This window comes from Lathyrus oleraceus, chromosome 1, assembly GCF_024323335.1.
Source record: "Lathyrus oleraceus cultivar Zhongwan6 chromosome 1, CAAS_Psat_ZW6_1.0, whole genome shotgun sequence".
Lineage (NCBI taxonomy): Eukaryota > Viridiplantae > Streptophyta > Magnoliopsida > Fabales > Fabaceae > Lathyrus > Lathyrus oleraceus.
Window position 1 is genome coordinate 427,414,467 of NC_066579.1, and position 20,114 is coordinate 427,434,580.

Genomic DNA, 20,114 nt, shown 5'->3' on the forward strand with positions numbered 1-20,114 from the left:
CATAGAATTAGGAGAGCTATGACCGAAGATCAAAACCAAAGACCTCTTAAGGACTTCGCCCAACCATCCAACGAAGAATCTAGTTCTAGTATAGTAAACCCGACCATCCCAACTAATAATTTTGAACTTAAACCATCCCTGTTGCAACTAGTGCAACAGAGATAATTCGCAGGTCTCGCTACTGAGAACCCAAACCAACATTTAAAAATATTTCTTCAATTAGCCGACACTTTTAAAACCAATGGAGCTTCTCCTGAGGCAATACGTTTAAGATTATTCCCTTTTTCCCTCAGAGATAAAGCCCTATCATGGTTAGATTCCCTTCCACTCAATTCCATTACGACTTGGGATAACCTTAGAAGAGTTTTCCTTGCTAGATACTTTCCCCCGAGTAAGACCGTCGTTCTTCGAAACCATATAACTAGATTTACCCAAAACCAAGGAGAGTCGATATTCGAAGCTTGGGAGAGATATAAAGAGTTGTTAAGAGCATGCCCACATCATGGTTTAGAAAATTGGTTAATCATTCAAACCTTCTATAATGGACTTCACTATAACACTAAGATGACCATCGACGCTGCTACAGGCGGTGCTCTGATGAACAAACCTTACCCTGAAGCTAGTGCCCTCATTGAGGATATGGCTCAAAACCATCAATCATGGGGAGTCGAACGAGCAACAATTGAGAAGAAGGAAGCCCAAGGAGGAGTGCATGAACTAAGCTCTATAGACATGATGCAAGCTAAAATGGACGCATTAGCCCTTAAGGTCGAGCATATGTGCATAAACCCGACTACTGTAGCCGCGGTTTCGTCGAATTGTGAGATATGTGGAACAAAAGGACACCAGTCTGCAGAATGCAGTCTATTAAACGAAACCCACTATGAGCAAGTGAACTACACCCAAGGGAACCCATACTCGAACACCTATAACCCTGGATGGAGGAATCACCCGAACTTCTCCTATAAGAACAATAACCCTATCCAAAATAATGCACCTCCGAGACAAACTGGTTATCAAGCCCCAAGATCAAATCAACCTATGCAACCTGTGCCACCAAAGCCGAGCCTTGAGAAAATTATGGAAAATTTTATCACTGCTCAAACCCAACAAAACAAGGAGTTCATGAACCAAAACATTCATGTTAACAATTGATTACTCAGTTAGGAACCAAGATTGGCTAAATAGTTACTCATACCAAGATGCTTGAAACCCAGATCTCTCAGGTAGCTTTAACCAAGCCCCTCAGACTACACCTGGAGGACAGTTCCCTGGACAACCTCAACAGAATCCGAGAGGACAAGCCAATGCCATTACCCTACGAAGTGGGAACGCTTATGATGAGCCACCAAACCCAAGATTGAGTGAACCCAAAACTTCTAAGGAATATACCAAACCCACGGATGAAGTAAAGGAACCAGAGGAATCTGAAAACCAGGAAGGTCAAGAAAAAGGAGAAGAACCTAAAGATAAAACTTACGTACCACCCCCGCCATATAAACCACCTATACCATATCCATAAAGACTCAAACAAACCCAGATCAATAACCAATATCAAAAATTTATTAAAGTTATAGAAAAACTTCACGTAGAAATCCCGTTCACATAAGCCATTACCCAAATACCTTCTTATGCAAAGTTTCTCAAAGACATCCTTACCAACAAATGTATACTAGACGATCCGAAGCCTTTGGAGTGTAATGCCATTTCCGAGAATAAGTTAGCCAAAAAAGATAAAGATCCGGGAAATTTCTCAATTCCTTGTCTTTTGGGAAGTCATGTCATCGAAAAAGCTTTTCTAGACTTAGGAGCTAGTATGAGCTTAATGCCTTTAGCAGTTTGTGAGAGGTTAAACTTAGGAGAATTACAGCCCACTAAGATGTCACTTCAGTTAACCGATAGATCTGTTAAATATCCGATAGGCATCTTAGAAGATGTCCCTGTTAGGATATGTCAGTTATTTATCCCTACTGATTTCATTGTCATGGACATCAAAGAGGACAATGATATACCAATCCTTCTAGGTAGACCATTCTTATCGACTGCAGGAGCCATAATAGATGTCAAGAGAGGAAAGTTGACCTTTGAGGTAGGTGACGAGAAAATAGAATTTATACTTTCGAAATTTCTTATGGCACCTGTGATGGGAGACGCGTGTTATGCCTTAGATATCATTGATGAATGTGTTAGGGAATTAGAACAAGAAGAAATTATAAAAACAATTAAGTTACCATCAACTCTCATAATGGAAGATGATGACTTTAAGAAACCCTACATCGATGATAACCTTTATGAATGTTTATCCCTTACCCCAGATCCTATGCCATGCCCTAAGAAACCAACCTTAGAGCTTAAGGAACTGCCTAAGAATCTGAGATATGAGTTCCTCGATGAAGAGATGAATCGTCCAGTTATAGTCAGTGCTACCTTGAGCCAAGAGGAAACGAACCAACTTTTAGACATTTTACGAAGATATCCCTCAGCCTTAGGATATAATATCTCTGACCTGAAAGGTATAAGCTCGTCCGTATGCATGCATCGGATTTCGCTCGAAGAAGATTCAAAACCCTCCAGAGAACATCAAAGAAGAATAAACCCTATAATGAGTGATGTTATTAAAAAGGAAGTTCTTAAGTTACTTGATTAAGAAGTTGCAAATTCTGAAAGATAGGTTGAAATCTTGGAATGTTAGTTGTTTTAGGAATGTTAATGACAAAGTTAATCAGGATGAAAAAGATCTTAAAGAGATTCAAGACAAGAATGTCACAGTTGGTAACTCGGATGATTTGGCAACTCTTGAGAGGAAGGTGCAAGTCAGTTTGGATCAGGCGCTTGTTATTGAGGAATTACTCTGGAAAGAGAAAGCTCATGTTAAATGGCATGTGGAGGGTGATAGGAACACAAGGTTTTTTCACAGATTGGCAAAAATAAGGAATTCTACCAAGTCAATGCACTCTTTGAAAGTTGGCAACAATGTTATTACTTGCAAGGATAAAATCCCAGAACATGTGGTGCGGTACTTCAATGATTTATTTATCTCTGTTTCTGTTTTACAGGATAATTCTTTGGTGGAGGAGGTTATTCCTAACCTTGTAACTAAGAAGACCAGAACATTTTGACAATGATGCCTTCTAAATAAGAAATTTACAATGTTACCTTTATCTTGAAGAGAGACAGCGCTGCTAAAGAAAATTAAAATCTCAAAACATCTGGTGCGACACTTCAATGATTCATTAAGGACACTCTTCAATTTTTCAAGGATGACTGGATTACTTCAAATTATAATTTGAATATTGTTGTTCTAATCCCGAAGATAAAGGAGGATGAGAGTATCGATCCTTACAGACCAATTGCCTTGTCAAGTTTCAAGTTTAAAATTATAACAAAAAATTTGGCTGACAGGTTAGCTCAGATTCTTCCCCATATCATTTCGAATGAGAAAAAGGGGTTTGTTTAAGATAGAAGCATAAAGGATTGTATTTGTTTTACACCTGAGGTGGCGAACATTATGCATAAGAAAACTATTGGAGGGAAATTAATGTTGAAGGTTGATATTTCTAAGGCGTTTGATACACTCGATTAAAATTTTCTCCTGAAGGTGTTGGAAAAGTTTGGGTTCAATGATACTTTTTGCCTTTGGACAAAAAGAATTCTTCATTCAGCTAAGGTTTCTATTTTTATTAATGGAGAGCTTCGCGGTTTCCTCAATTGTCATAGAGGTGTCAAGCAGGGAGACCCGTTGTCTCCGTTATTGTTTTGTATAGTTGAGAATGTGCTCAGCAGAGGTTTGTCAGAGCTAGTTTCCAACGGTAAGATAAATCTTATGCAAGCTTGCAAGGGCGTATTGGTTTCTTTGCATGTTTTATATGTCGATGATATCATGTTATTCACTAAGGGAAATATTAGTTTTATTGATACTATATATGTGCTCTTCAAAATATATACTAATTATTCTAGACATGTGTGTAATCCATTTAAGTCTATTATGTTTGTTGGGTATATCTCTCCTTCTTGAAATTTTATGCTTGCCAAAAAAATATTTTTTTGGTTGATCAGCTGCCTTTAACTTATTTGGGGGTTCATATCTTCAAAGGAAGGCCTAAAGTTTCTCATTTTCTTGTTGATAAAGTCAGATGTAAACTAGCAACATAAAAGGTTAGTTTCTTGTCTATAGTTGAGAGAATTCAACTCATGAAATCGGTCATTCATAATATGTTAATGTATTATATTAGAATATATTATTAGCTTGTTAGTCTCATTCATTTGGTCAAAAAGTGGAGCAGGAATTTCATTTGGAGTGCTGACATTGAAAGGCGTAAATTGGTGATTGTGTCTTGGAAGATTTGTCATAATGATTCTAAAAGTGGAGGTTTGGGGTTGAGATCTTTAAGGACTATCAATGAGGCTTCCAATCTTGTGTAGTGTTGGTCCATTCTTAATGAAATTGACTCTTGGGTGCAATTTTGAAAGCCAGAATTTTCAAACATGGGCAACAGGTCCGATATCATGTTTTTTCTTCTATTTAGATTGATGTCAAAACTTGCTTGAGTAATCTTTTGGATAACACTGTCCGGAGAATATTAGACTTTGGACGAATAATTGGTGCGGAGAACCTTGAGTTTCTCTGCTGCAAATTCCAGAGGGTTCCTTTTAGGTCTCGAATGCAAAGCTGAGTGACTATATTGTTGGTAGCAGTATAGTTCTGCCTATTAATTTGGCTTTGATGTACTTGATGTTGCTTCTCATTATTGAGGATGTTTATCCTAATGTCTTGCAAAAGGACTAGTTCATGTGGAATCATACTGACAATGTTCAACTTACTCTGACAGATGCTTTCATTCATGTCAAAGGTAACATTGTTGTTTCTAAATGGGGTAGGTTTATTTGGAGTTCCTATATTCCTCCATCCCATTCTTTGGTTTTTGGAGACTTAATATTGCTAAACTTCCTACTGATGAGAAGATGATTGTTAGGGGTTTTCATTTGCCATCTATGTCCAGGCTTGTCTCAAAGAGGAGGAGGATCTTAACCATTTATTTTTCTCTTGTGCATATGCTTGTAATGTTTGGAATTGGCTGCAACAGATGCTTGTTTATAATTTTTTTATTGCCTGTTTGGAAGACTGCTTCTTGATCATGAACATAGATGCATATTTGCAGTGTAAGCTAGTGACTATTGTTGCAGTTGTTAGTATTATTCAGGCTATTTGGCACGCGTGGAACCAAGCTAGATTTCGAAATGTCTCGATTCATTGGTAATCTTCTTGCTCTTGCATTGCTTCGATGACTCTTATGGCAGGAAATTTGTGCAAACTTACTACTAGCTCTTCCATGACTGAGTTTGTGATCATAAATAATTTCTCTATTAGTATTCATCCACGTATTCCCAAATGTTTGAAATGAATTATGTGGTGTCCTTCTCATCTAGGTTGGGTTAAAGTTAACATAAATGGGGGCCTCAGTTGGAGATCCCATTAGAGCTGCTTGTGGTGGGATGTTTAGAAATCACCATGGTGAGCATCTTGGTAGTTTTCTTGTAATTTACCTTTGAACAATGCGTTGTTTGCAGAGATTATGCAGACCATTCTTGCAATAGAATTTGTGATTAGTTGTAACTGGTCTAATTTGTGGTTGGAGATAGATTTAATGTTGCTCGTTAAAGCCTACAGTAAATCATATGTAATGCCTTGAAAGTTAAGGAACAAATGAGACAATTGTATGAACAAGATTAAAGATTTCAATTTTTTGGCAACTCACATTTCCAGGGAAAAAAATCATTGTGCAAATAAGTTAACTCACATTTCATGTTGTTGGTATACACACTGATGCATCGCTTGATTTCGATCGAAACAAGCTTGAAATTTCTAATTTTAGAATTAGATATATTTGAGGTTTCGATTCTATATCCCCCTCATTTGTGTACATATTCTTTCTTTTAATTTTATCGGGCTATTGCCCTCTTTGAGCTAAAAAAAAGTTTATATATATATATATATATATATATATATATATATATATATATATATATATATATATATATATATATATATATATAATTATAATTTTTTATTTATTTTATTTCATTTAGAAAATTATATTTTACATTTTAATTTCAAATAATTTTGATGTCTTTCTATTATTATTTATACAAATATGTGTTATTTGTGAAATTTAATAAATTATCATAGAAACATTTATAAAAACTTTAATGATAAACAATATAAGTTACTCGTCATAAAAAACAAATTTATCATCAATTTTTTATACTTTTATATAAAATATAAAAGTTGAGAGCAAAAAGATTTAAAAAAATTTAAAGATAAAAATATCTATTAGATTAAAAATGGAATGCCATCGATTTTTCAATACGAAAAAATATAAAAAAATATCTAATCAAAATTAATAAATCTAATTACTTTTCAAACAATTTGTTACTCTTTGATAAATGATTAATAATTCTAATTAGTAATATTATTTATTTAATTTCAAAAAAGAATATTTTTCTTCAAAAAATTACACTTAAAAAATAATGGAAAAAGTATAAAGTAACTTTATTAGTAGTATCAATTATTCAAATAGTTAAAGCCACCAGCAAAGAATAAGGTGGTCAGTAAAGGTCTGACGTACAGAATTTGGATTTTCAATTCAAAAGCATCGCAAATTACCTACCGACTAACATAACCAAAGCAAATGCCATGTGAAAAACAACAATTTTTATGATTCGAATTTTTCAAAGAAAGATAATTAAACGGATCCAATTCTCGAATATTTATATTATAAATATCTTAAAATAGCTAAATTTCATGTGGGTGCTTGGTAGCACGAAACAATTAAGTATATAAATATAGTATTTTAAATTTTTTAATAAAAGTATTATCAACGATAATAATATAAAAGATGTATATATTGGTATGAAATTAATTTTATGTATAAGGTGGGGCAGGCTGGCTGCAAACATAACAGAAAAGCTCAACGACCAACAGCCAACCAAGAGACAAGCTAACAAAAAAGTACAGCAACGATAAGACGTTTCTAGCAATAAAGAATGATTAAAGAAAATGACATTGTGCTTATTCACATGTACCAGATATTACTACTATTAAAACAATTAGTGAACAGAAATTGGAAATTGGTAATAGTACCATGATTTTATCCTCTACAATTGTGATTAATAAATTGAAATTATTTGATATCAGAATTAATTTTTAAATTGAATTAGTCCTTCGAATGAATTGATATTAATGGTGAAAATAAAAAAATAAAATTAATTAATGAACAGTTGAAAAGCAAAATAATACTTAAGTTTTTTCGAAAAAGATAGGGATAATTATTATAGACAAAGAGTAAAAGAATGATACTCCCTCCGGTTCAAAATGATTGTCATATTTGTAAAATTATTTGTTTTAAAATAGTTGTTTTTACTTTTCTAATTGATTTTTTTTTGGACAATCTCAATCAACTAGAGTAGTACACATCAAGGAAGAATTTGAAGAGATAGTTGTTGTTAAGTTGGTGGAGAAAAGAGATAATGGAATAAGGAGGAACGTTGGGGTGTAGATGAAGGAGCGGTTGAGGGTGTTGCAAGAGGAGACTAAGAGGTTTTTGCAGCAGGTGCGAGAACGGGTCCAGAAGGAGCGAGAGAGGTTGACTGAGGAGGAGCGAAAGAAGGAGAATGGTGAGGAGTATGAGAGGATATCCATGAAATGTACCTGCGATATGCTTGAGGTATAAGTATAAGTTAAAAAAATTGTGTTATATGTTGTTATTATAGTTTGCATTTTAATTTTTGTATTGTATTTCTGTTGTTTTTATGATGCAGAGATTGAGTTCATTGGATTTACTCAACCAAAAATATTTAAATCAGTTGGACATTCAAGAGAGAGTAATGGGTGGTACAAGCACAAAAGAAAATTGTTCTATCCACCAGGACAATATTGAAATCACACCACAACAAATAGATAATATTCAAAGACTAAAAATGATATTTGAAAGTCTTCCAGATATCTGCGAGAATATTTAATTAAGTCATGTTCCATATCAGTATTACGTACTTCTTAAGTCTACTATTAAGAAATTTTTTAAGGGGGTGAATGGCTAGACGTTATCATATTACAATTGTTGTGCTCGTAAGTATAATTTTTACGTTAATCATTTATATTTATATTCATACGTTCTCGTACTTTAACAATAAACATTTGGCTCTTGCAGGTACTTGCATGGGATATGTGTTGAAAGAGATTTAATAAAGTATTTTATCGTAGATTCAAATTCCATTAGTCTTCATGGTGGTACTGAAGCTAACAATATCAAAGTTTACTTAAAAGACATGTTGATAGAAGATAACAAAGAATGTTATTTGATCCCGTTTTACCACGTGTAAGTATATATTAATTTGTATTTTTATTTATAAATCAATTATATATATATATATATATATATATATATATATATATATATATATATATATATATATATATATATATATATATATATATATATTATTAATTATTTGAATATTTATGCATTAATCATTGACAACTAATTATTATATGTTCGAGGCAAAATATTGTAGTTATGATTTGCTATATGCACAATCCCCTTAATGAAGTTATGTTAAACGTTTTGTGTGGGTGAGTGGTATTAGTTTTTATTCAAATTTGACCTTTAGTTTTGAATAGTTTTTATGTGTGTTTAATTTTTACCGATATGTGTAGAGTGATGGAGGAATACAATGCAATCAAACGTAATTTTATTGGTAAAAGGCAAATGATCATTTCCCTAAAAGTAAGTATTCATTGTGCTTTTTGATATTCTTTTATTTGTGTGTATCAATTATTAACTATATGAACATTATTTATAGTCGAGAAGACAACCCGACAACTATTCTTGTGGATACTATGTTAATGTTATGAAAAATATGCATGATATTGTCACCAGAGACATTACAAATGGATGGATCAAGCGTGATGTATTAGCTTAATCCATATACATGTAATTCATGTATATTTATTAAGTTAATGTTGTTGTTAAATTACCATAATTTAAACTTTGTTCTAATTATAGGAGTTTAGCGACAATACAACATTCTCACAAGAAGAGATAGATGATATTCGATCAATTTGGGTTGGTGTCTTCTTATCATCTTGTCGTGAATTTCAACAACAATAGTTTTTCTTTTGTTATAAGCAAAATTTATACATATAGAGGTTTTGACATTTTCATGTGCAAAACTCTAACTTTTGTATTATGTGTTGATGACAACAATGTAAATTTATACATTTGGTATTGCCACAATGTAAATTTGTAATTCTTTATAAAAAGAAATACCGATTTTGTTATCTGTTTCTGATTTGGTATTATGTGTTAATTGGGTATTCTGTAACAATTTCATAGTTTATGCATGTGTACAAAATGATATAGGCATGCTAGTAATATGAGAATTGAAACAAATTTATGTAGTAATAAAATTGATTAAGCCTCTCGATTAAAGTTAAAAACCGACGTATAAATATATCTTATTATCTCGGTTATTGAATAAAACCGAGAGGTATGTTGCGCGCGCTAGTTAGTTTTGAAAATAAAAATATGTTGTTGCTAGTTATCAAACCGTTGAACTTTTGCATTTTCACCTCGGCTTTATAAACACTGAGGGGTAAAGTTTCCACTTTTCCTGTCACCCTTCGTTACCTCAACATTGTAACCGAGGTGAAATTCATTTTGCGTCCGACATGACATGTGTTATTTGTAGTAGTGAATTCTTCCTTGGTGTAGCATGCAATAGTAACAATATTAACAGACTCATGATCACAGAGAATAACAAGACCATCACTAGTAGCAGTAGTAACACGATCATCATCATGATCTTCATGGTCGCTTTGTTTAGACTTACCATTCTTGCCTTTGTTATATATTTTTCACTGATAGCAATACTTCTATACGTGTCTTATTTTGTGACAATAATGACACTCCAGATTCTTGTATCGCAGCTTGAACTTGCTTCTGTTATTCTCTCTCCCACCTTTTGGTTCATTTTTATGACTTCTCCCCTATTTTCAGTGACAAGAACCTCGGGTTTAGATGAAGAACCATGCGCCTTCCTTCTCATCTCCTCATTAAGAATACCATCCTTAATTGTTTCCAAAGAAACAACACCTCTAGGAGCAGAACTTGTGATAGAAACCCGAAATGTCTCCCAAGACTCTAGTAAAGATAGCAATAGAAATAGTCCTAAAAGTTCATCATCAAATTTGATACTCATTCCTGACATCTGATCAATGAGCCCCTAAAATTAACTCAAGTGATCTGAAATAGAAGTCTTCTCCTTATACTTCAAACTTATGAAGCTATTCAACAAGAAAAATTTATTACTCCTTGATTTAGAGGCATACAATGACTCTATCTTCTCCCACAAAGTTTTTGAATGTGTGTCATTACCAATACTACTATAAACATTTCCTTCTACATGTTTTCGAATAAAACCACATATATGTTGATGTTCAAACTCTCATTCTTCATCAGACACAAAATCCGACTTTGCGGAACTAAAAATCGATAAATGCAATTTCTTCATAAATAATAAATCTTTCATCTTTTCCTTCCATAAATGGTAATTAGAATCATTCAACAATATCATCTTTATCTTTGTAATTGACTCTACCCTTCAAATAAGTAAAATAGCTCTTAACCAAGAGCTCTGATGCCACTTTGATGGAAAATTAAGAAACAATAACATACCAATACGCAACGGATATAAAATTCCTCATACTTGTAGGAACCTTGAGGATCAACAACAAATATAAGACGACAAATCGAACAAATAAAGATACAAAAAAACACTGATATTTTTAACGTGGAAAACCCCTCAATATGAAAGTAAAAACCACGAGTCGTCCAGATCAAAAAAATAACCCCACTATAATTAATTAAGGATATAAGAGAGTATTAAATTGATTCACAAACTAGTGCTAACAACCGTAAATCACAAAGCAAACTAGCTTATAAATAAGAATAAAAAAGCTGGAAAATTTCTCAAATCTGCAGCTTCAGTGCGAAGCAGATAACTCTTACCTCAGACGTTATTTTTAAATTCTGAAAAGTCAAAAGTTAGATACATGTTTTGCAAACATTCCCTCCAAATTTGAGTTCGATCCGACGGTTAACGAATTGGTGATCGTTGATTTAGTGAGACTGATTGCAGAAAAACGGGAATGAGTTTCTCTCCTCTTTTCTTTCTATCTCTCACTCTCTCTCAATCCTAAATTGATCCCTCCACTTAAATAAGTGAGACAAATTGGCTAATCGTATTTAGGCATTTCTCCATATAGGAAGGGAGCTCAAATTCCAACAATCTTATCACATATAAGAGTGAGTTGACATGTTCTCAAATACATTTCATTCATTAGAAAGTCAAATATGAAGATTTGCTTGAACTGTAAAGTTATACCGGGAAAGAACTTGACTAGCAAATGTAGAGTATTGGTTATAGATGTAAGAGTCATCAAGAGGAGAACAAAGAGAAAAAGTCACACGGGAGCTCCATAGATAAAGTGGTGGCATCTAAAGGATAAAAAACAAGGGTGTTTCCAACATATGATTTTGGAGGGAGAGTTACGACAACCACAAGAAAATGCAAATGATATGTGAAAGAAGATGACCTAAGTAATTACAAAAGTATCTAAAGAGACATTGGAAGAATCAAGAGTTTTGGATTTAGGGGTAAAGAATCGTGGTGGTGAAATGAAAGTGTTAAAAGTAACGTTAGCGTAAAAAATGAATATTTCAAAGAGCAGTCAAGGTGTAAAAAAAATGAAAATTTGAAAAAGTATAAGAAAGCCAAAAGACTAAAAAGGCGGTGAGTGAAGCAAGAACTCAAACTTTAGGAATCAAGGAGGGAGAATATATATATATATATATATATATATATATATATATATATATATATATATATATATATATATATATATATATATATATATATATATATATATATATATATATATATATATATATATATATATATATATATATATATATATATATATATATATATATATATATATATATATATATATGCTAATGGAAGAGAAAGAAAGACAAAAATTTGGACCAACTGAAGCGTGTTAAAGATGAAAAAAGAAAAAATCTTGATTCAAGAAAATGCTATAATGGATAAGTGAAAGATGTATTTCTATAATTTATTTAATGAAGGATATGATATTTCACCGGACTCTAACATGTTTGACATTAAAGAAGAAGATCATAACTATAATTAATATCGTTAGGTTAAAAAACAAGTAAAATAAACGTGGAAAATGACGAGTAATAGTAAGGTGGTTGGGACAAACAACATACCTTTTGAAGTGTGAAAAATTCTTGGAAATACAGATATTGATTGGCTCTCCAAAATCTTTAACACAATTATGAGATCAAAGATAAGTCACATTAATGGAGAATAAACACTTTAGTTCCAATATATTAGAACAACGAGGAATATGCAAAATTGTGCAAATTATATGAGAATTAAACTTATGAGTCATACCATAAAATCATGAGAAAGACTGGTTGAACGGAGACTAAGAAAAGAGACTCAAATTATTGAGAATCAATTTGGTTTTATGTCTGAGAGGTCGACCATTGAAGTGATCTATCTACTACAACGTGTGCTGGATCGGTATCAAATTGATCAATAAAACTTGCATTTAATTTTCATTGATTCAGACAAGGCTCTAGATATAGTTTCTATAGAGATTTTGTGGAAATCTTTACGTAAGAGATGAGGTAGAATAACTAATATTTGATTTATCCAAGATATGTATTATTTTGTTCAAGAATCATAGATCTAGATGCAGTTGGTGATTTGAGGATCTTGAACAAGTGATGTTGATCTCCGTTAAGATGGCGTGAGAGTGGATCTGCATGGTTAACACTCAAACGCCAAATCAGTTCAAGATTCAAGATGAATGTAGTGAAAATGAAGATGAGATAACATATCTTGTTTTACCGTTTGAATTGATCCTTGAGACAAATGGAGTGAATTAGAAATGAATTGTGTCTTTGCCCGACCCATAACAATTGTCCCCGAGGCTTAGTCGGACGTTAAGGCAATCGGGAAGTCTTTAGTAACTTTAACTAGCCTCCAAGGACATGGGCCGATAAAACTGGAAGTAAAATGTTTGAAATCAGTTGAAAAAATAGAGAAAAACAAATGTATTTAATGTATTTCCATCATGAAAACGTTTCACAAATTGTTTCCCACACATGGTTGGATGTGACAAGTTAGGAAATGATACAAGTTGCTCATTCCATCAAGAAATATGGACCTTCCAACCTTCATGGGTAGAAGTTGAGCGCTGAAATACGACAAATTCTAAAACATATTCAATTTTATTAAAATGACATATTCTATTCTTTGTGCAGAAACTGATATTGGAATTGAAAAAGCTTACTATAAACCCAAAATTCTCTCTAAATATGTCTGAATTTGAGTTTCAATACTTCTTACCTAAACTTTATTAAATTCACAATCAAACCTCTCTTAACTAAGATCAATCTATTCTACTAGAATCATAAGATTAGCACCGATCAAACCGATCAAAACCATGAACCTACTTAATAAAAAACACAGCTCCCATCAATCAAATCTTACTTAAATAATTTTTCAATATGTATCCATTATAAAGTATCCATATGGTCCATTCTTGCCTTTAAAAAAAAAGAGTGGTCCATCCAAAAATTTGAAATATTACTATCAAGTGCTACAAGTTAAATTGAGCAAGAAGGAAAAGTGAGAAGTAACAATAAAATGGAAAAAGGAAAACGTCTTATGTTGTTGTCATAAACGATGCCTGCCATGTCAAGGCCTGCCTTTACCTAGCTGGAATTCCACCCCCACCATTATCCATTGACCCACCAATCCATCCACCACCTCCTCTTCTCCCCAATCCTCGCCGATTCTCATATCTTTTTCTGAGTTCTGACTCTATCTTACTTACCTACCTACATACTCTACCCCCTGAGAAAAAAAAACTCATATTTGACCTATCTATAATCAACTTCAACACACTCAAAACAATTTTGACCTTGCTCATTTTCCTATTTCAATTTTCCCACCTATTTTATTCCTTCCTCACATTACATCACACATTCACAACACAAACAACATTTCCCTTCCTTTCGTTCTTAAATTCAACCTCAACCTCTTCTTGCATTGCAAAATTGCAAAACCATATCCTTTCTTTCTCCTCAACAAAAAACTAAGACCATAGGATGAGTAATACTCTCATGAAATCCATATTATCATTATCAACATCTTTGTCTCTAACCCAACTAATCCCATACCTAATATGCTTTATCCTTTTCCTCCTCCTCCTTGAACAGATCTCATACCTCAACAAAAAACGTTTCATCCCAGGCCCATCTCTTGTTCTTCCTTTCATAGGCAACGCCATCCCATTGGTACGTCACCCAACAAAATTTTGGGACCTTCAATCCACCCTAGCTAAATCAACCCCTTTGGGCTTCTCAGTAAATTACCTTATTGGTAACTTCATAGTCTTCATTAGAGACACAGAACTCTCCCATAAGGTTTTCTCCAATGTTAAGCCCAACGCCTTCCATCTCGTGGGCCACCCATTCGGGAAGAAGCTCTTTGGTGAGCATAATCTTATTTACATGATGGGCCAAGAACACAAGAATCTCCGCCGTCGGATTGCTCCTAATTTCACTCCTAAGGCGCTCTCCACCTACACCTCGCTGCAGCAGATTATTATCCTCAAACATCTCAAGTCATGGGTTGAGAAAGCCCGAGAAAACTCTATACCTATCCGTGTGCTGGCCCGTGATATGAATTTAGAAACCTCTCAGACGGTTTTCGTGGGCCCGTATTTGGGCCTGAAAGCCCGTGAGAGATTCGAGCGGGATTACTTTCTATTCAACGTTGGTCTCATGAAGCTTCCCTTTGACTTTCCTGGAACCGCGTTTCGTAACGCGAGACTTGCCGTTGACCGTCTCGCCGAAGCCCTAGCCACTTGCACGGCGATGAGTAAGGCCAAGATGGAGAAAGGCGAAGAGCCTTCGTGTCTCATCGATTTCTGGATGCAGGATACGATAAGGGAGATTGAAGAGTCGAAACACAACGGAGTGACAGCGCCGCCATTCTCCACTAACGCTGAGATCGGTGGTTATCTCTTTGACTTTCTCTTCGCGGCACAGGACGCCTCCACGTCGTCGTTACTATGGGCGGTGACGCTACTTGATTCACATCCGGAGGTTCTTGATAAAGTCAGGGAGGAAGTCGCCGGAATCTGGTCGCCGGAGTCGGATACACTTATAACCGCGGAGCAGCTCAGGGAGATGAAATACACGCAAGCGGTGGCGCGTGAGGTTGTTAGATTCCGTCCTCCAGCGACTCTTGTGCCACATATAGCAGCGGAGCAGTTTCCGTTAACGGAATCATACTCGATTCCGAAAGGAGCAATCGTTTTTCCGTCGGCGTTAGAGTCATCGTTTCAGGGTTTTACTGAACCGGACCGGTTCGATCCAGACCGGTTCTCGGATGAGAGACAAGAAGATCAAATATTTAAAAGAAACTTTCTGGCGTTTGGAGCTGGGCCCCACCAATGTGTGGGCCAGAGATACGCTTTGAATCACCTTGTTCTGTTCATTGCTATGTTCACTTCGATGATTGATTTCAAAAGAGATAGAATGGACGGCTGCGATGAGATCGTGTATGTGCCCACGATTTGTCCGAAAGACGATTGCAGGGTTTTTCTGTCTAAGCGGTGCACAGAGTATCCTTCCTTCTCTGGGGTTCCGGAGCTTGGGAATTGACCTTAATGCCCTTGTTGTTTGTTTAAGGTTACTACTATTTTTTATATTTTTAAATATTTAGCCGTCGCAAATGATGTGTTGACTTTGAATTATTTTTTTATTTGATGGGTTTGATTTTTTTTATTTTATGAAATGGTGGGTTTGAATTTGAAATGTTACTAGAATTCTTGTAAAAGTCTGTATTTGAATGTGATAGGTAATTGGATAATTGGTTGTTTATTGAAATTCAAATAAAATGAAAAAGACTCCAAATATTGAGATGTGGCTCTTTTCAACTTTTGGGATGCTGACGTATATTTCTAAAATGTGTTTTTTTTTCTTTATGAGAATGAAAATTTAATTCGGTGTGATTGGCGTTGATTATAATCTGTGTGTGGGTAAACCGAATAGATTAATATATGTAAGAAAAAAGTTATTTGGACATATGAATACGACATTAAATACTAACTTTACCTAGATTTGATGTTGATTATTAACACAATGGTATTTATTTATTCATAATAAAATTGTTAAAGCAGTCCACGTGTCGAATACTGAAACAACAGAGATGATATCTTGGATAATAGATTCTTCGGTGACATGAAGAGCAAGTGGAATCTAAGCAAATAGATTTGACCGCTTTATGGTGGGAAATAAATACGAAGTAGTACATACTACACTGAACATTTTTATCCCTAAATACAATCGGGTCTGGAAATTTTATTTAAGGGCATTTTTATCATTTTGAGTTGAATCTTATGACCCTTCTCTTTCTCTTCCATCGTAATCACACACTTTTTCTGTCTTCCTCCATAAAAATTATTCTCTATTACATGATGATAATTGGATAGAGTCCATTGAACTGAATGCATGATTGGGAATGAATGTAGAATGTAATATACATATTACAAGAAAAATAGACCAATTGTTTTATATAAGTAATTGGGTCAAGGCAAAAACCCTATAATCAAGTCTAATATAACTAACTATTTAAAAATAATAAAAGGTACTTATTTTAGGAGAAATTAAAGAATCTTAGATTTCTTAGAAGCTATTGATTGATTTGTGTATGTCGGTGTCATACCCTAAATTTTACCCTAAGTTTTCACTCGCATCAACATAATATAAATTGATCTATTTTGTCGTGTATTTCATCAGTTTAAAGCATTCATCAGGGTTCAGGTAAAAAGTCAGGAATTCTGACATTTTATCTGACTTTGATAATACTCATTCGGTCGTCTATTGATTAAGAAGTCAAAAGACTTGATTTCATAATCTCGTTGCATCGCTTATTTTTATTGCATCGTGTTCTAGAGGTTCAGAAAGTGATAATCAAGAGTATTGTCGTCGTCTGAATCTTTGTAGGGTTTTATTTGTGTTTGAGAATCAACATCAAATTGTACAAGAGTGATTCATTTGCATCTGGTTGTCTGTTAACGATTCTTCAGTCAGCAATTTAATTCATTTGCAAGACATCTGCATTTTTATACTTATCAATTATCATGACATGTATTTCATTCAGTGTAGTGCTTAAAATATCGCCAGATAAATTTTTCAGATCTACAGACATACCGGTCGAATCATTTCTCAACTGTACGTCGAATTAACGTGTGAAAAATTTCAAAATCGAGTTCGCAGATGTCAGTTTTGTTAATCTACGTTCCGCGTAGTTTAACGTAGTGTGCTCGTTTTAACTTTTTGACCACTTTTTTCGGTCGCATTTTTGTCTGCCTGAGCCTTTTAACCGGTCAATTTTTATTTTAAAATCTACATGTTTTCGAGAAGTTTATTTCGTGTCGATTATTGCAGTACATTCAATTTATTTTTTCGGGCATTTTTGCACCCGAATTTTTGTTCATTTTTTATCATTTTTATTTTTATTTTTTATCAAACTAATCATAAAAAATATTTAGATTTTATGATTTAGCTATTTTAATTTGTTTTAAGTCATTAAATTTTATATAGATTATTGTTGGTTTGATTTTCGAAATTGGTTTAAGTAAATATATACGCATGCACATGCATGTGTTTGTGGCTTTTGAAATTGAAAAAAATCTCCAGCTCCACTACGTTGCATCCACACGACGCAGTATAAATTTGAAGAAAACTAAGAGAGTCATGCCACTCATTGATTTGATGCCTCTATCCTGGTTAGAAGGAAGAAAAACGTTTTTTCTTTGGAAAGCAAAAGATCCAAACGCACCATTGTGTACTTCGAGGAGATAACTACACGAGGATCATTTGCTTAAAAGAAGATACCATCAGCTTTTTGAGAAGGGACTTGGCCATAAAAAAATCATCATAACAAGTTCCTGATGTAACACTTGATATCATCTTCACCTATATCCTCCACCCACTTTTTATGTTGCAAAACCGGTACACATAACCTCCTTCATCCAAACTCCACTACAACCTGCAACTTTCAACCATTCATTTTTTTCTCTTCACTCAAAACAGAACAGCCTCTCACCACCTTAATCTCCATTTTTCGGTGAGATCTTCTTCCCACCATCTTTATCACCAACTCACGGACATAACCTCTATGTAAACTTCACACCATTAACCACCTTAAACATCTTCCATAAACCACCTCAATCCAACTACAACCATCAGCACCACCAGATCCACCGCACGAAGAAACAACAACACCATTGTTGGACTCCATATGTGACCACCATATTAACCATTGGTGTGTCTTCTTCATTTGTTTTGTGCTTTGCTGTTAAGTTCATCTCTTACCCGATTTTCTTTTCCCTTTAATGATGCATTTTTCATGTTTATTTCGTTACTGCGTTTTCGTGTTTTCGAAATATCATGGTATGCTGCGTGTTCTTCAAATGTTGTTACGTTCATCTTTTGAAATGTTGACATATAGTTTTATTGTACTGAAGGTGTTTCTTTTATGAGAGCATGTTGGTTGTTGAATAAGTTTCATTGTCAAGTGTTTAGTAGCATTACTTTTTGTGGTTTTTGATTACTGGGCTTGCATCATCTCAATTTATTTCACCTTTGTTTTTTTATCAAAGTTTGTTTCAATATTATGTCCTTATTTTATGTTTAAATTTCAGTTTATTTTTTTTATGAAGCAATAACAATATGAGAGTTTAATAGCATTTGTTACTCACAACTACAGTCATGTAGAATAGTATATTTATCACTGTTGTATTTTAAGTATGATGGTTTCTCCTTTTGGTTTAAATAGACTATCGTTTATGTATTATAAAAATATTCATGTTTAGATTTTTACCGAAGAAATAAAAACGTGAGATTGTTATATTCATGGTGTGTCGTTTTTGAAATAATATATTTTTCCATGACACGTGATAATGGTTATTGTTTGATAAATATTTCATTTAGAAATGATATAGATGGTGTGTCCATTTTGTTTATCTAATATCAGTTTTTTTGTTGTTGTTTTTTTATCTCTAGCCATCAATGAAAATGAACTATTGGAAAGTGTACTTTTTGGCTTAGGTTAGAAAGAGTCAACATGATTTGCTCTATTGTGTATTTTATTATTATCATTATAATTATTATTGTAATTAATTTTTTAATTATCATTATTTATTTATTTAATTTATTTGTTATTTATTATTATTATTATTATTATTGTTATTATTATTATTATTATTATTATTATTTATTAATATTATTTATATTTATTTTTTGATTTTATTTATAATTATTTATTATTCTTATTATTTTTTATTTTTTATTTTTTATTTTTTTATTATTATTATTGTTACATTAATTAGTTAATTTTTTTTAATGATTAAATAGAAAATTTTGATTTATTTTCTCCCGATTGATTTTTCACAGATGCGTTACAATTTCGGAGTTAAAAATTCAATTTAACTTCAGAAATTGCTTACACGCATAAAGTCTTGTTGACCGGCCTAAAATAGGGTGATTCCTAGATGAATCGCTTTACGATTGCTTAACATATCACTAAATTCTGTAGTTCAATTTCTGATTTTTACTTCGAGCCCATTGGCTTTCTCTTGGGCCTTCTTACAACGAGATTCTTTTATTTTACAACTGTCTTTCAAAGCTCGTATTATTTCATTATTGTGTTGTATCCCCATTCGATAAACTGTACCCCCATTCCTGTAAATGTGTAATAAATTTACGCTTTCATTTACTTTATTGTATCAGTTGATTGTTAATTCAAAGATTAAAATCAACCCTTTTCAGAAAAAGAACAAAAACAAATACTCGATCCAAAGTCGTGTGATTTTCAAAAAAAATCTAACCATTTCCACTAACCACTTCTCCGTCATTTTTAAAACCCTTAAATCATTCCATTCT

General features: G+C 33.4%; 1 protein-coding gene and 1 non-coding gene across 2 annotated transcripts; one reads left to right on the forward strand and one right to left on the reverse strand.

The window, feature by feature from the left end:
• Positions 1-402: 402 nt before the first annotated feature.
• On the reverse strand, positions 403-509 carry LOC127117083 (small nucleolar RNA R71). The gene has a single exon (XR_007801844.1). It is a non-coding gene; the product is annotated as a small nucleolar RNA R71 (small nucleolar RNA).
• A 12,931-nt stretch (positions 510-13,440) lies between these two features.
• LOC127079474 (cytochrome P450 710A11) lies at positions 13,441-16,087 on the forward strand. The gene has a single exon (XM_051019853.1). It carries the CDS (start codon positions 14,265-14,267, stop codon positions 15,825-15,827), a length of 1,563 nt encoding a protein of 520 aa, XP_050875810.1. The 5' UTR covers positions 13,441-14,264; the 3' UTR covers positions 15,828-16,087.
• The last annotated feature ends 4,027 nt before the right edge of the window (positions 16,088-20,114 follow it).

Coding starts and splice junctions, on each gene's coding strand:
- LOC127079474 (XM_051019853.1), top strand. CDS start 14,265: ATGAGTAATACTCTCATGAAATCCATATTATCATTATCAACATCTTTG.